We start from the raw sequence: 17105 nt of genomic DNA, 5'->3' as shown, positions 1-17105 counted from the left end.
ATGGTTTACCGGGGCCTAGTTTTCACGACAACTCACATGCTGGACCACAATCGGCAGTCTCCATCTGAGTGGATTACCAGCAGTCTTTGAGAGTGGAGAGTTGGGAGCCATACTAGGTGACTGTTGAATGTCTGGGTGGGCAGCACCTTCCTAACCCCACCACTGATGCCAGCGCAGCATGTGCTCGTGGCACTGACCTGCGACATCAATGTCACAGCTCACTGACAAGGTGTGAGCACTCCTTTGAGGCACATGCACTAGCGGCCAGCAGCTGACTGCAGCTTGGAAGACACTCTCACGTTTTTACACACTGTACAATAAATAAATGTTGTTATAGATATCACTGTATCACTGATGTCTCCAGGCATCTACTGGACCATTCATCCTCACTTTAAGTGTGACCTCCTGATCACACTGCGAACCCAGTGCATGGGCTGTCACATTACTGTCAGAATTGCAGAATTGAATGTCACCTCAAGAATTTGGTGGCAGTGAGGCTGTGTCTACAGTGCCATCTAGCAGTACCAGCACAATGAGTTGTAGTAAGTGAACTTTATCTTCATTGAAAGTCTTTTCAGTGTATATGTGTACCTGTTTTGAGACATCTCAAGTTGGAGAGACATCATTAGCACTCTGAGGGTGTCATTTTTTAAACCAGAAGGGCCTGTGTATTTGTCACTGTTTAGGAGCCATGTTAAGGAAACTTATTTAATACCAGTTTTGTGTAACTTTTGTGACCTATATGGACATGAGTTGGCATGTATTGAGGCTGTGTTGCTCATTTGTACTACTTGTAGGCAATCTGAGCATGTGACACAAGATTGGTCTCACTCTCATTGGACAATAATACACCGGAAAGATTAGTGTGTAATTATTGTTTTTTATTTGTTGCAAAATGCAAGACACATGTTCTGCAACTGAGGGTATCTTTTTTTTTTTAAGCGAGCCTCACTGCTCATTGTCTTTAAGTATGAGGGATTGATATTCATTAGTAGCCATCTTGTCAGAACTTTAAGCTGTAATAAGTGTATGGTGTTAATGTATTTAAGTGTTTGCATGGTTGTTTTAAGTTTTTTTTCTTTTTATGGGTATTGTATGATTGTTTATGGGTCAACAATGTTGTTTTTAATTCCACAGGTTGTTACCATGTTGGAAACATTAAGAATTTTATCAGCTGTGGTAATCTGTTTACAGGAGAGCAACCCACAAGCACTAGGGATATGCTTAAATCCTTAACAAAATAAAGACTATATGTGTAAATTGTGTAGCTGTAGAGGAGGAAAAAAGGCTCAAAGAAGTGAGGGAGAAGGAAATAGCTCATCGTAAGACTCTGGAGTTTGCAGAGGAGTTACAGAGGAGTTGTGGGGACTGGTTGGTTGAATATGAGCCTCAGCATGTAAGGGACAGGATTATTATAGAGAGGATGGAAAGAATTGATTGAGAGAAAGTAGAGAGTCCTTAGCAGGAGGAATTACAGTTGAAAACTGCTCGTACGAGACAAGACAATGCAAACAGTTTTGAGGAATCGAAAGTTATGGAAGTTCCTGCAAGTGTATGTGCAATACAAAGTACTAGCATTGTGGGAATGACAGAGGCAAATGTAATGGTATCAGCCACAATATCTAGTGAAAATGCGGAGTCTGGAGTATCTTAAGTGCCAAATGAAGTAAGTGTGGGCTGTGTGGAAGTAAGTCCGCCAGTAGTGACATGTGTGATACTGACCTAAGTGCAGTAGTATTTATGCCATTGGTTGGTAATGGTTGTTGTTTTGAGGCCTTGGAGCCTGGGCCAGATGCACAGGAAAGTACAAGTGCCAATTATGTTTGCTTCATGCAGACTGGAAATGCAAACTGTGATTATAAGGTGAAAGTGCAGGAAGCTATTGATGGTGTTAGTTGTCTTTCAAATTTTGTGGATAATAAAGTAGTACAGACACTTTTATTGAAGGATGCTGATTCATTGCCCCTTGGTGTGGTACCAACTTCTCCAAAGGGTAGAGGTAGGAAAAGAAGAAAGAGGAAAAACACTTGCTAGGCTAAAGATCAAGCCAACAAGACTGCAGCCTTTCAGGAACATATGCCTTAGATCAGTCTAAATTTGACGATACTTGCAAGCCTATAGAAAGTGTGGATAAGAGCAAAAGACATATAATTGTTTCTTGAATGCACAGTCAAAATCAGGGAGACTACGTTGTGTCCAAAGGAGAAAGGTATGAGCAAGGCAACATTGCGGGGTCTATTATCGTGAAAGCAGAACCATCTAAACTGTGTACAGCATCATTAGGATACAGCTCAGACAGTAAAGTGCTGAAGAGCTCAAGGAAGTTGGTTTTGAAAAGGAAAGGTATAAAGAAGAATGGCATTGCAAGGCATAGTCAGTCTGTAATTCACTGTAAAGTAAGTGTGTTATCTGGAGCTATTGATCACAGTAGTATCACAAGTAGTTGTTGTTTAAACATACTTTTAGGGACGTGTGCTTTGAGAAAATATAAGGAAAGCTTTTGTGTCAAAGACAAAGTATCAGATGATATATTGAAACAGATGGTTAAAAGACCACCTAATAGACTGTAAGATTAGTATAACTTGTAAAGACAAAAATGAGGATTAACTTGTAAAGACAAAAATGAGGATAATGATATAGAATTGGGAAACAATTGATGTAAGTCAGTTCCTATGAATAACAAAGTTTTGCACCATGTACAATTATGTAATTAGATTTATGAAATTAGTGTAGAGAATGAGCAGAGGCAAAATTCAGGATGATTTTTACAGGGGAGGAGTGTTGTGTTGTGGAATAATTTTATTGTGCAGGATTGAAATATTGTTAAAGTTCTACCAGGCAAGCTCAGAACAAAGTAAGTTAGCCCTGTGCCAATTAGTAGGTCAACAAGGCATACTGCCAGTGCTAAAGACCACACAATGGGGAAGACAAAAAACACAAGCTCTGCCTTGCTACTTGAAGAGGCACTGTGCGAGGTGCTGTCTTTGAACTGACCAGGCAAGGTGCATCCATGTAGCCTGCTAGCCAACTCGTGAGCGTCTGCTGCATTCTCAGTCAATTTGTGGTGATTTACTGGGGCTTGATCTTTGTGACAACCAACATACTGGACCACAGTTGGCAGTCTCCACCAGAGTGCTCATCAGGCTGTATTTGAGAGCACTGATGTGGGAGCTGTAATAGGTCACTGCAGAACATCTGGGTCGGCAGCACCTTCCTCTCCCCACTACCGACGCCAGCACAGTGTGCAGCTGTGGCTCCCACCTGCTGTGGGGATGTCATGACTCACTGATGAGGTGAAAGTTGTCCTTTGCTCCATGTGCATTTGCATCCAGCCACTGGCTGCAGCTCTGAAGACTCTCATACCTCTGTACACTCCACATGAGAAACAAATGTTATTACAGATACCACTGTATCACTGACACCATCTTCCATGCACTGGACCACTCACCCTCACTTTATGCTCAGCCTCCTGCTCACAATGTGACCCCAGCACACAAATCACAACAATATACCTTATTTTGGTAGTGAGCATCAGTTGCTCAGTGGCAAACACAAAAATCTTTGAGTAAACTACACTTGCTTGATGTATGTTCTCATCACCAACAGTGTTCTTTGGGAGTCCACTGGCAATGTGAACATTGTTGCATGTCTTAGACAATGGAGTGCATTTAATGATCATATTGAAACATTTGTCTACAACAGTGGTAATTAGTTGCCAGAATGAAATTTTCACTCTACAGTGGAGTGTACACTGATATGAAACTTGCTGGCAGTTTAAAAATGTGTGCCAGTCCGAGACTCAGGCTCAGGACCTTTCCCTTTCTTGGGCAAGTTACCATTTGGAACGTAGAGACGAGATGCCAGTGGAAGTACAGCTGTGAGGAGCTGTGCACGGGTAGCTCAGTCAGTAGAGCACCTGCCCGTGATAGGCAAAGACCCGAGTTTGAGTCTCGGTCTGGCACACAGTTTTAATCTTCCAAGAAGTTTCAGATCTGTTTATTACCTTTTGTTACTTCACAAGATATGCATTGCCTGAACACTTGTTTTGTGAGTGTTATACACTGTTAAATAGATAATTACAGAATCAGTGTTCACACTGGAATCAGTACTCTAGCTCCCACTACCGATTATGATGAAACAAATTGCACACATGTTCTTCATTTTAATAAATTTGTAATGTCTTCCTTTGCTTTTGCAACTATGTATCATATTATTCTAAGATTTTTTTATATCAGGAGTGGACACAAACAAGCTTGTCTGGAAAGTGCCACAACCCTGTGTGTATGAAATGATTATGGATGCCAACTTGGCTCCGGACCTCGTATACACTAAGCCATTACCACCACATGTCATTCAAGCTTCGTGGAGCCCAGCTGGTATGCTCAGACATCAAAGGTTAGTAATTTCTGCAGATTTTTGTCTGATGTAAATACTCATTAATGTTAAAGCAGTATGTTTTTAAAATATTTTGTCCTTGTCACTGACTAGCAATTATGTGAATAATTTAAATAGTCATTATAACAAAACCTCATCACTGTTGTAGTTATTTCATTTGTGTAATTCTAGCTAGAGGATTGAGAGAGTGGCTGAACACTGTGGAAGCCATTATAATCAGTCAGTAGCTCATATGAACTGGCACAGACTATTTCACCAAATCCTTTACAATGGAGCTCAATAATGGCAGAAGTCTTTGTGGCATAACTTGAAACCAGTATAAGGACCTCGTCTAGAGACCTTGAAAAATGCAGATGGATGGAATGTCTATCAGAAGCTAAAAAGCTCCCTAGCATTTGACTAACTCTGTTGGAGTTGATATGTTTGAATAACATGTAAAAGATAGGAAGTGTTAGTGTGATCAAAGTGGAAAGTACAACAAATCCATCTGTGTCCCCCACATGCAAATAGGTTCATGTGAGGGTTGTTCTCCAGAATCACCAATGGCATTCACATAACCAAATAACCAAATGAAGGACAGTTGACTACAATACTAGCCACAAAAGTAGAAAGAAAACAGATATCATTGGCACTAGTTTTACAGAATATTTGTTTGGTTACATGTGTACAATATATGGGTCAGCTTGGTCAATCCCTCTGAAAATTCTTGGCAGTCTTTCTTATTATTTATGTATCAGCTTGTTTGGGACAATGTGAGCCAAAACACTTGACCATGGTATGAGACCATATATAGTTTAAGGAATGGTAATTAGAAAGTTTATAAACAAAGGAAACCAAATAATTAATAAAACATGAAATAAATTCGTCAGAGAGTATATAAATAAATTACACATTACAAAATAGTTCTCAACCATGCAAGGAACTCCTGTCCAGAAAAGAAGGACTGAGCCACAAGGAAACCTTTCAACATTGAACTGAAGACTTGGAGTTTACCATCCTTTTTTTTCAGTACTGCTGGAACATCTGCTCATTCACACTAAAGTGATTAATATATTTGTATAGTATTGTCCTAATTTTAAAGTCAAATACTTTACAAGTTTTATATTGTAACTTAATTAAATTTACATTTGTGAACTTCACAGCTATTAGACTAAGACATGTAAATATTTATTTTACAAATAGTGAATAACTGAAAAACACTAACAAAATTTGTATTCTCTCTCATAATGAAATTGAGTATTACATACATATTATTGTAATGTGCGCAAAAAGATAGTAAAATTGACAAGATTATATGCACAATGAGGCAAACTTTCCGAAATGAAATTTTCTCTCTGCAGCGGAGTGTTCACTGATATGAAACTTCCTGGCAGTTGTGTGCTAGACCAAGACTTGAGCTCAGGACCTTTGCCTTTTACAGGCAAGTGCTCTAATGAATGAGCTACCCAAGCACATAGCCAGTACGTTTGGAAAGTAGGAGATGAGGTACTGACTGTGAGGACGGGTTGTGAGTCATGCTCGGATAGCCTAGTCATTAGAGTACGTGCCCAAAAAAGGTGAAGGTCTCAAATTTGAGACTCACTCCAGCACACAGTTTTAATCTGTCAAGAAGTTTTGAGGCAAAGTTTATCTTACTAGAAAAGAGATTCAAATCAACATCGGCAAGCTGCCCTTCGGCCGGCATTCATCTAATGACTTTTCTGACCTTTCGCCAGCAGGAATGCTGGCATTGTCAAAGCTTCACCCTCCATTACCGGTGGTGAACTGGAGCCGACCTCGCGGCCGCAGACTATATGTACCTGGCGCGCCAATGTCCGAGTGCTTCTCCGCGGTCATTTCCGGCACCGTTCTCCTCTTGATACCTGCGACGGTCGATTGCTGCAGTATGGGAAGCCAGGATCCGTTTACCTTAAGGCTTTCCTCTTTCTTGTTGAAACTGTTCACGTGTTTTTGTATTTCTACAGCTTCTCTGAACAGGCGTGTGTGATAGTGCTTCTCTACACCCAGAACTTCTGTGTTGGCGAATTTTATTATGTGGTTGGTCTCATTCAGTGCGTGCTCTGCCACGGTCGATTTCTCCACCTGCCCCAACCTGCAATGTCGCTTATGCTCTTTGATCCTGGTGTTAATTGATTGTCCAGTCATTCCGACATAAACTTTCCCGCATGTGCATGGTATACGGTATATACTTGACATTGCAAGTGGGTCTCTTTTCTCCTTTGCTGATCTAAGACACTCTTTGATCTTCCTTGTTGGTTTGAAAATCACTTTTCCGCCATGTTTGCGCAATATATGGCCGATTCTGTCCGTCACTCTGGGAATGTATGGCAGAAAGACAGTACCCGACATTTCTTTTTCTGGTTCCTTACTTAGCCGAGTGTTTGGCTCTGTTACCCTTCTAATATAATTTGTGGAGTACCCATTCCTCCTCAGAACAGTTTCCAGGTGTTGCATTTCTCATGTGAGGTGTTGCAGCTCACATATTCGTCCTGCTCTCGTTACGAGTGTACTAATCATGGCTCTTTTCTGGCTCAGGTGGTGGTTTGACAGTTTGTGCAGGTATCGGTCCATGTGTGCCGATTTTTGATACTAGCTGTGTCCGAGATTTTCACCGTCCATTGTGACCAGCACATCTAGAAATGGCAGTTTATGTCTTTTTCTACTTCCATGGTAAATGTTATGTAGGCATGGAGACTGTTCAAGTGTCTTAGGAAGTCATCGAGCTGTTCTTCACCATGGCTCCACACCACGAAAGTATCATTGACATACCTGTACCAAACCTTAGGTTTGCAAGTCACTGAGTCCAGTGCCTGTGCTTTGAATTGTTCCATGAAGAAGTTGGTCACCACTGGACTGAGAGGACTACCCATGGCGATGCCTTCCAGCTGTTCGTAGAAATCACCATTCCACGTGAAATAGCTCGTGGTGAGACATGCATGGAAAAGCTTTGTGATGTCTTGCGGGAAATTGGAACCGATGTGCTCCAGAGCGTCACTGAGTGGCACTTTCATAAATAACGAAACAACATCAAAGCTGACCAGGATGTTGTTTGGTGCAAGTTTCAGTTTCTTCAGCATCTCAATGAAAAGTCCTGGGTCCTTAATGTATATGTTGGTCTTCCCCACGTGTGGCTGGAGCAGAGAGGCCAAGTGATTTGCCAGTTTATACGTCGGTGAGCCAGGAGTGCTAACGATCGGTCTCAGTGGAACATTGTTCTTATGGATCTTGGGTAATCCATACAGCCGAGATGGTAGGGCTTCTGTGTTGCACAGGTTTCTCTGTATGTCCGCCAGCAGAGGAGATGCCTTGATTAATCGATTCGTATTCCGTGTGATACGCTGCGTCGGATCTGCGCTTTGTTTTCGGTATGTCGTCGGATCTAATAGATCTCAGATCTTTTGCTCATAATCTTCAGTCTTCATTACGATGGTCGCATTCCCCTTATCGCCAGGTAGTACCAATATACTCTTGTTGGCGTTGAGATTCTGAATGGCTTGTACCTCTTCTCTCTTCAGGTTGCAAACTGGTGGTTTTGCTCGGCGCAGTATCCTGGCTGTTTCAGTGCATATTTCCTCTGCTCTTTCAGAAGGAAGGGTCCGAATGGCTGCTTTGGTGTTGGGAAGGATGTCCTCCATAGGTATAGTTCTCAGGATGATAGCGAAATTCCTTCCTTTTTCCTTGCCACTCGTGCTGGCAAAACATCAGAAAAGTCATTAGATGAACGTCGGTCGAAGAACCAGAGACAGAAGCCAATAGGCAGTTTGTCAACAAGTGGCCATGAAAGCCTTAACAATTTTGTAAAATCAACATCGTTTCATATGTGAAACTACGTTGAGCAAGCTTATAATCAAACTGTCCAATCAAATTAATGTGACCATCTGTCAAATGGGTGAGTAACCACATTTTACAGCACAGACTGCTGCAACACATGTAGAAAGAGAGTCAATGAGGTTCTGGAATGTACAGACAGGGATGTGGAGTCATCTTAATTCCAGTGCCATGGACACCTGTGCTAGGTTTCTTGGTTGAGGATCCGGGGCAAGAACAGCCCAATGGAAGTGGTCCCACCACAGATTCATGGTTGGGTTTAAGTCCAGGATGTGTGGCGGTGAGGGGAGTATGGTAGACTCATCCAGGTGGTCTGTGAACCACACACAAGCACTGCAAGCTGTGTGACATGTTGCATTGTCCTGCTGGTAGATGCCATTATGCAAAGAAAAAGAAAATGTACGTTGAGGTGCGTACTTGTGATCCATTGTGCCTTCCAGAATGATGATATCACCTGGGGAATGCCCTCCAAACTGGGCCCTTATGACAATTGTTGTAGGGTGTTTGCTTTCCGATGTTTCTTGCCATACACACCAAAAGCCATCTTTCCAATGGAGTATAAAAACTAATTCACCTGAAAAGGCCACCTGTCACCATTCAGTAGATGTCAAGTTGCAGTAATTGCCACCTGTCACCATTCAATGGATGTCCAGTTTGTAATGAAGCAGAGTTGCCCACTGCTATCCTGTTTTGGTTTTTCACTCCTTCAGTAACTTGATTAAGCAATGAACTTTTATTATTTTTTTTTCTTTTTTTTCCTCCAATACTCAGATTCGGACTACAGATTTTGTGGCCTTCAGCCTCGTAGTACAGAACTCAGAAATAGTTTAAATAAAATTTCCCTAGTAAAATCTATTATTTCAGTACATTCTGATGTCCATTCTGAAAGTAATGAGCTATTTAATTTGATTGGAAATGCATCCTATTAAAAGTTATGAACAATGATGTATATTGTGCAATACATATTAAGTAAAATTTGAGCAAGCTAATAGATCAAATTCAGCAATAAGACTGCATCCAAAAGAAAGCCTAAATTTTACTGATTCCAGCAAAGTGTTTAAATTAATCTAAAGTCAATTAGTTAAATAGATATTAAGACTTAAAATCTGTAGCCTGTATGATTTTCAGTTCCAATTGTGACCAAACTACCAAATAATTCCAAGATCTGTTTCGATACTTTTGCTACCTTTATTTTTCTATGTAAATAACTCCAGTCTCAACTTTGTAAGTGCATTAATTAAAAATTAAGTAAATCTGAATATGTAAAAATTATTGTTCAAGAGGGCTGCCATGGTTATAAGTCAGGAATTCCCACGGTGGATGCATAAGTTAGTTTCGCGTATTTAAATTGATACAGCTCACGCATATTATTTAAATAATAAAACCCAATAGTTAACTTCAAAACCAGTTAGAAAGGATCATTTTAACCCTGGGAAATTATAAACCATAATATATTTACAGAAATAGTCAAATATTCAAGCACTCATCTATATAAGGTCCGAGCTGGTGCAGTTCTCAGGTAGTTCTCGGTCAGATTCTTATGGGGCAAAAGTGCGGCAAGTCAGTTAATTTTTACGGTCGGTATCAGAAAAGTGTAATTGTGAACATTGCTAAAGACTGGAAGTTTTTGACCTACCTAATGTGACGATTAAGTGTAAGGGGCCTGGTCACATGAATATTGTATGTGAGAGTGATAACAAATAAATCGCACTGTGGTTGTCATAAATGTTCAACAATGAGTACGGTCTTGACTTTTGATTTTGGAAAACTTAATCTAGGATTCTGGCTTCTTAATTTAAGTGTATTTTATGTGAGATGGACGCAGCTACTGGGAAGACAATATTGAATAAGCAAAGCAAGGTATGTCGAGAACACTGCGCACTATCTACTGGGTGAGGAAATGTTTCAACACCGGTACATCCGGTTGTGATGTGAACTTTAAGTGGCACTAATCCAAGGATATGTCCTGGCACGTTACAAGTTGCAGCATTGGCATACAAATTTCAGCCTTGATTGCTGTCAACTTTGGTGTATGAACCAGGCTCTTACTGCGAAGGCCCATACACAGCAACATTTCCTTAATGGTCATTGCTCATCCATTTGCCTGTACACAAACCCACAGCCATTATTCACCCCTTTCATCTATGGCTCATGGAACACCACAGTTGCATCTGTGCTGGTTTTGGATAGTACATTTTGCCATGCATGGTATACTTTAACCAAGACAGCACGCGAACAGTTTACAAACTTACCCTTTTCAGAATTGCTTCCACTCTTGGCCCAAAAGCAAATAATAATTCACTTTTAGACATCATATAAATTACTCTGTTTCCACATTAGTGCTTAGTGCTGCAACTGCCATCTGTGAGTGGCTATTGCTTGTTGATGTCGAACACACAGCAATGGTCACATTAATTTAGCTGGACCATTTATAGCCCTTAGCAAAAATTTGATGACATAATGTACAAGGGCTATGCCAAAAGCTTTTACTAGCCTGTAAACAGTAAGGTGGAGGACAATGGTGTTGTTTTCATTGGAAAGAGTGATTTTTGTTTTTTTTTTTGTTTTTTACCTTGGGACGTGTGCGTGCAGCCCCTGGCTAGCGGTGATCCCCCCACAGTGCGGTAAGAAAGCACAGGCAGTGCTGAGTCAGAGACGGTGTAGGATGGAGCTGTCGCGCCGCGTTTTTCACGCCATGATTTTTTACGATTATAAAAAGGGTTTAAGTGCCAAAGAATGCCATTCTTCTTTGCTGTGTGTTTTTGGTGAAGCTTCCCCTCCTAGGGCCACAGTTGGATATTGGTTTCGCGAGTTTTTGAGGGGTCGGCAGTCAATTGAAGATGAACCTCGTCCTGGTCAGCCAGCAACAGCTGTGACTCCAGAAAACATTGATTCTCCGAGGAAAATGATCAAAGAAGATCAACATCTTACATTTTGTGGGGCCCTAAATATTGGATCAACAGCAGCACAGACCATCGTTCATAGTCAGTTAGGCCTTACTAAGAGATGTGCCCGTTGGGTGCCATATTCCCTGACAAAGCCAAAAGGATGCGAGAGTGGACTGGTGTTGTTTCATGCTCGAAAAGTTCAATGGAGGGAAGTCCCAAGACACCTACAATATCGTCACAGGTGATGAAACGTGGGTCTACCATTATGACCCTGAAACGAAGAGACAGTCTTCTGTGTGGTGCTTTCCAGGGGAGGAACCACCCACAAAAGTTTGACGAAGTCGGAGCTCTGGGAAAAAGATGGTGGCAACTTTTTTCACAAAGATCGTGCATCTCACCTCTGTGACCTTGGACACATGTCGTACAGTCAATGCTGAATGGTACGTGAACGATTGTCTTCCAAAACTCATCGCCACATGGAAGTCACAGCATCCGAAGTCCAAGAGTGGCCACCTTCTGCTGCATCATGACAATGCATGTGCGCACAGGGCTGCCAGAACGATGGACTTTCTGGAGAAGGAAAAAGTGCTAGTGTTACCCCATGCCCCCTATTCACCTGACCTCGCCTGGTCCCCTGTGACTTCTTTATGCTCCCTAAGACTAAGGAAAAAAATCGAGGGGAGTGGTTTTCATCAGATGAAGAGGCCATTGCAGTGTATGAGAGTGCACTAAGTGACATCCCAAAAGAAGGTTGGGCTAACACATTTTCTAAGTGGTTTCAGAGAATGGAAAAATGTATACATGCTAATGGAGAGTATTTTGAAAAGTTGTAAACATTTTTTTGCAAATAGCTTTTTTTTTTTTTTTCACACATTCTGCCCAAAACTTTCGGCATAGCCCTGTAACTGGACAGAAAAAAAATGTAGTCACCAAGTGGTGGCAGAAAACACACCTAAAAGAAGGTTGTAATTAGGCAAGCTTTCAGAGCCAGTGGCCTTTGAGGGGCAGACATATAAACAGGTCAGGGGTTCGGCCATGGGAACCAGGATGGCTCCTTCTTACACCAAAATTTTTATGAGTTACTTGGAGACGGCTTTCCTGGAACCCATAAGTCTTCAGAACTTGGTCTGGTTTAGATACATCAATGACATCTTTACCATATGGACTCACGGTGAGACTGACATGTCAAAATTCCTGGAATCTCTGAATACCTTCTTCCAGTTAAATTTCACATGATCCTATTCTGAATCCTGTGCCACTTTCCTTGATGTTGATCTCGTCCTCACCGAAGGCTGGCTACACTCTTCTGTCCACGTTAAGCCTGCTAACAAACAACAGCTCTTACATTCTGACAGTTGCCATCCTTTCCATGTTAAATGTTCCCTCCCATACAGCCTTGGCATTTGAGGCAAACGTATTTGTTCAGATGCAGGCTCTTTACAGCAATACACCACCATTCTCACCCCAGCCTTCACTGGACATAATTACCCCACCAGCCTAATTGAAAAGTAGATTTCCAGGGCCTTCATATGCAATCCTGGTACTACTGATCCCTACAAAAACCAAATTCAGAGCACACCGCTGGTCACTCAGTATTATCGTGCTCTGGAATGTATTAATCTGCTACTTCGACAAGGCCAAGACTTCCTAAAAGCATGCCATGAAATGAGATACATTCTGTCTGAGATTTTGCCCACCACTCCTAGAATAGCTTTTCATTACCCTCCCAGTCTCCACAATATTCTTATCAGACACTATGTTCCTCCTGCAACCAACTGCCTACCCTGTGGCTCCTACCCCTGCGACCATTCCCACTGCAAGACTTGTACCTGTGAAATGACACATGTTATATACCAGCTGTTATGTAAACTATGTTGGCCTTTTACATTGGAGTGACTACCACTAAATTATCAGTTAAGATGAATGGGCATAGGCAGTGGGTGTATAATGTCAATACGCAATATTCTGTTGCAGAGTATGCTCTACAACATGACAATCGTGACCTTGGGTGCCTGTTTCACCACATCCACCATCTGGGTTCTTTCCCCCAGACACCAATTTCTCAGAACTGCTCAGGTGGGAAATAGTGCTACAACATGTCCTTTGTTCTCACCGCCCATCTGGCCTTAATTTACGTTAATTTCTTCCATCTAAGCATTTCTTCACAGTAACTGTTCCTTCCCCCCCATGAACCATGGACCTTGCCGTTGGTGGGGAGGCTTGTGTGCCTCAGCGATACAGATAGCCGTACCGTAGGTGCAACCACAACGGAGGGGTATCTGTTGAGAGGCCAGACAAACGTGTGGTTCCTGAAGAGGGGCAGCAGCCTTTTCAGTAGTTGCAGGGGCAACAGTCTGGATGATTGACTCATCTGGCCTTGTAACAATAACCAAAACGGCCTTGCTGTGCTGGTACTGCGAACGGCTGAAAGCAAGGGGAAATTATGGCCGTAATTTTTCCCGAGGGCATGCAGCTTTACTGTATGATAAAATGATGATGGTCCTCTTGGGTAAAATATTCCGGAAGTAAAATAGTCCCCCATTCGGATCTCCGGGTGGGGACTGCTCAAGAGGATGTCGTTATCAGCAGAAATAAAACTGGCATTCTACGGATCGGAGCGTGGAATGTCAGATCCCTTAATTGGGCAGGTAGGTTAGAAAATTTAAAAAGGGAAATAGATAGGTTAAAGTTAGATATAGTGGGAATTAGTGAAGTTCGGTGGCAGGAGGAACAAGACTTTTGGTCAGGTGACTACAGTATTATAAACACAGAATCAAATAGGGGTAATGCAGGAGTAGGTTTAATAATGAATAGGAAAATAGGAATGCGGGTAAGCTACTACAAACAGCATAGTGAACGCATTATTGTGGCCAAGATAGATACAAAGCCCACACCTACTACAGTAGTACAAGTTTATATGCCAACTAGTGCTGCAGATGACGAAGAAATTGAAGAAATGTATGATCAAATAAAAGAAATTACTCAGGTAGTGAAGGGAGACGAAAATTTAATAGTCATGGGTGACTGGAATTCGTCAATAGGACAAGGGAGAGAAGGAAACAAAGTAGGTGATTATGGATTGGGGCAAAGAAATGAAACAGGAAGCCGCCTGGTAGAATTTTGCACAGAGCACAACTTAATCATAGGTAACACTTGGTTCAAGAATCATAAAAGAAGGCTGTATACATGCAAGAAGCCTGGAGATACTAAAAGTTATCCAGATAGACTTTATAATGGTAAGACAGAGATGTAGGAACCAGTTTTTAAGTTGTAAGACATTTCCAGGGGCAGATGTGGACTCTGACCACAATCTATTGGTTATGACCTGTAGATTAAAACTGAAGAAACTGCAAAAAAGTGGGAATTTAAGGAGATGGAACATGGATAAACTAAAAGAAACAGAGGTTGTACAAGGTTTCAGGGAGAGCATAAGGGAGCAATTGACAGGAATGGGAGAAAGAAATACAGTAGAAGAAGAATGGGTAGCTTTGAGGGATGAAGTAGTGAAGGCAGCAGAGGATCAAGTAGGTAAAAAGACGAGGGCTAGTAGAAATCCTTGGGTAACAGAAGAAATATTGAATTTGTGATGATGTAAATAAAATAGAAAGAAACTTCCACATGGGAAAAATATATTAAAAACAAAGATTCCAAGACTTACCAAGCAGGAAAGCGCCGGTAGATAGGCACAATAAATAAAACACACAAACACACATGGATGTGTGTGTGTGTGTGCACGCGAGTGTACACCTGTCCTTTTTTCCCCCTAAGGGAAGTCTTTCTGCTCCCGGGATTGGAATGACTCCTTACCCTTTCCCTTAAAACCCTTATCCTTTTGTCTTTCCCTCTCCTTCCCTCTTTCCTGAAGAAGCAACCGCCGGTTGCGAAAGCTAGAAATTCTGTGTGTGTGTTTGTGTGTTATATTTATTGTGCCTATCTACCGGCGCTTTCCCGCTTGGTAAATCTTGGAATCTTTGTTTTTGAAATATTGAATTTAATTGATGAAAGGAGAAAATATAAAAATGCAGTAAATGAATCAGGCAAAAAGAAATACAAACGTCTCAAAAATGAGATCAACAGGAAGTGCAAAATGGCTAAGCAGGGATGGCTAGAGGACAAATGTAAGGATGTCGAGACTTATCTCACTAGGGGTAAGATAGATACTGCCTACAGGAAAATTAAAGAGACCTTTGGAGATAAGAGAACCACTTGTACGAACATCAAGAGCTCAGATGGAAACTGAGTTCTAAGCAAAGAAGGGAAAGCAGAAAGGTGGAAGGAGTATATAGAGGGTCTATACAAGGGCAAGGTACTTGAGGGCAATGTTATGGAAATGGAAGAGGATGTAGATGAAGATGATATGGGAGATACGATACTCCGTGTAGAGTGTGACAGAGCACTGAAAGACCTGAGTCGAAACAAGGCCCCCGGAGTAGACAACATTCCATTGGAACTACTGACGGCCTTGGGAGAGCCAGTCCTGACAAAACTCTACCATCTGGTGAGCAAGATGTATGAGACAGGCGAAATACCCTCAGACTTCAAGAAGAATATAATAACTCCAATCCCAAAGAAAGCAGGTGTTGACAGATGTGAAAATTACCGAACTATCATTTTAATAAGTCACAGCTGCAAAATACTAACGCGAATTCTTTACAGACGAATGGAAAAACTAGTAGAAGCCGACCTAGGGGAAGATCAGTTTGGATTCCGTAGAAATGTTGGAACTCGTGAGGCAATACTGACCCTACAACTTATATTAGAAGCTAGATTAAGGAAAGGTAAACCTACGTTTCTAGCATTTGTAGACTTAGAGAAAGCTTTTGACAATGTTGACTGGAATAGTCTCCTTCAAATTCTGAAGGTGACAGGGGGAAAATACAGGGAGCGAAAGGCTATTTACAATTTGTACAGAAAACAGATGGCAGTTATAAGAGTCGAGAGACATGAAAGGGAAGCAGTGTTTGGGATGGGAGTGAGACAGGGTTGTTGTCTCTCCCCGATTATGTTCAAAACTTTGAGGTTTGCGATGACATCGTAATTCTGTCAGAGACAGCAAAGGACTTGGAAGAGCAGTTGAACGGAATGGATAGTGTCTTGAAAGGAGGATATAAGATGAACATCAACAAAAGCAAAATGAGGGTAATGGAATGTAGTCGAATTAAATCGGGTGATGCTGAGGGAATTAGATTAGGAAATGAGACACTTAAAGTAGTAAAGGAGTTTTGCTATTTGGGGAGCAAAATAACTGATGATGGTTGAAGTAGAGAGGATATAAAATGGCAATGGCAAGGAAAGCGTTTCTGAAGAAGAGAAATTGGTTAACATCAAGTATAGATTTAAGTGTCAGGAAGTCATTTCTGAAAGTATTTGTATGGAGTGTAGCCATGTATGGAAGTGAAACATGGGCGATAAATAGTTTGGACAAGAAGAGAATAGAAGCTTTCGAAATGTGGTGCTACAGAAGAATGCTGAAGATTAGATGGGTGGATCACATAACTAATGAGGAAGTATTGAATAGGATTGGGGAGAAGAGAAGTTTGTGGCACAACTTGAACAGAAGAAGGGATCGGTTGGTAGGACATGTTCTGAGGCATCAAGGGATCACCAATTTAGTATTGGAGGGCAGCGTAGATGGTAAAAATCGTAGAGGGAGACCAAGAGATGACTACACTAAGCAGATTCAGAAGGATTTGGGTTGCAGTGGGTACTGGGAGATGAAGAAGCTTACACAGGATAGAGTAGCATGGAGAGCTGCATCAAACCAGTCTCAGGACTGAAGACCACAACAACAACAACTATTCCCTTCTTCGCTATGTTTTACATTGCACACAATGCACTTAGCTTTTCACTTTTCACATGTATTAACTCATACATGATGTTTTAGCAGTAATCCCTGTTTTGCACATTATCCTGTCTTTCAACTTGAAGCTCTTAATCTTGTCCATCGCAGTTCTCAACAATCAGTCTTTCTTTCTCATCCTGCCTGGTAAGTCT

General features: G+C 41.5%; 1 protein-coding gene across 1 annotated transcript in view; it reads left to right on the top strand.

Annotated features, from left to right (window-relative positions):
• The window catches only part of LOC126355832 (general transcription factor 3C polypeptide 4-like), a 205604-nt gene that overhangs the window by 91871 nt on the left and 96628 nt on the right, over positions 1 to 17105 (top strand). The window contains exon 4 of the mRNA XM_050006280.1: positions 4236 to 4395. Within this exon, the coding sequence (XP_049862237.1) occupies positions 4236 to 4395 (160 nt within the window). The remainder of the gene's footprint in view (positions 1 to 4235; positions 4396 to 17105) is intronic.

Source organism: Schistocerca gregaria, chromosome 3, assembly GCF_023897955.1.
Source record: "Schistocerca gregaria isolate iqSchGreg1 chromosome 3, iqSchGreg1.2, whole genome shotgun sequence".
In the NCBI taxonomy this organism is placed as follows: Eukaryota; Metazoa; Arthropoda; class Insecta; order Orthoptera; family Acrididae; genus Schistocerca; species Schistocerca gregaria.
Note: the sequence above shows the minus strand (reverse complement) of the source record. Positions and strands in the feature narration are given on the sequence as shown.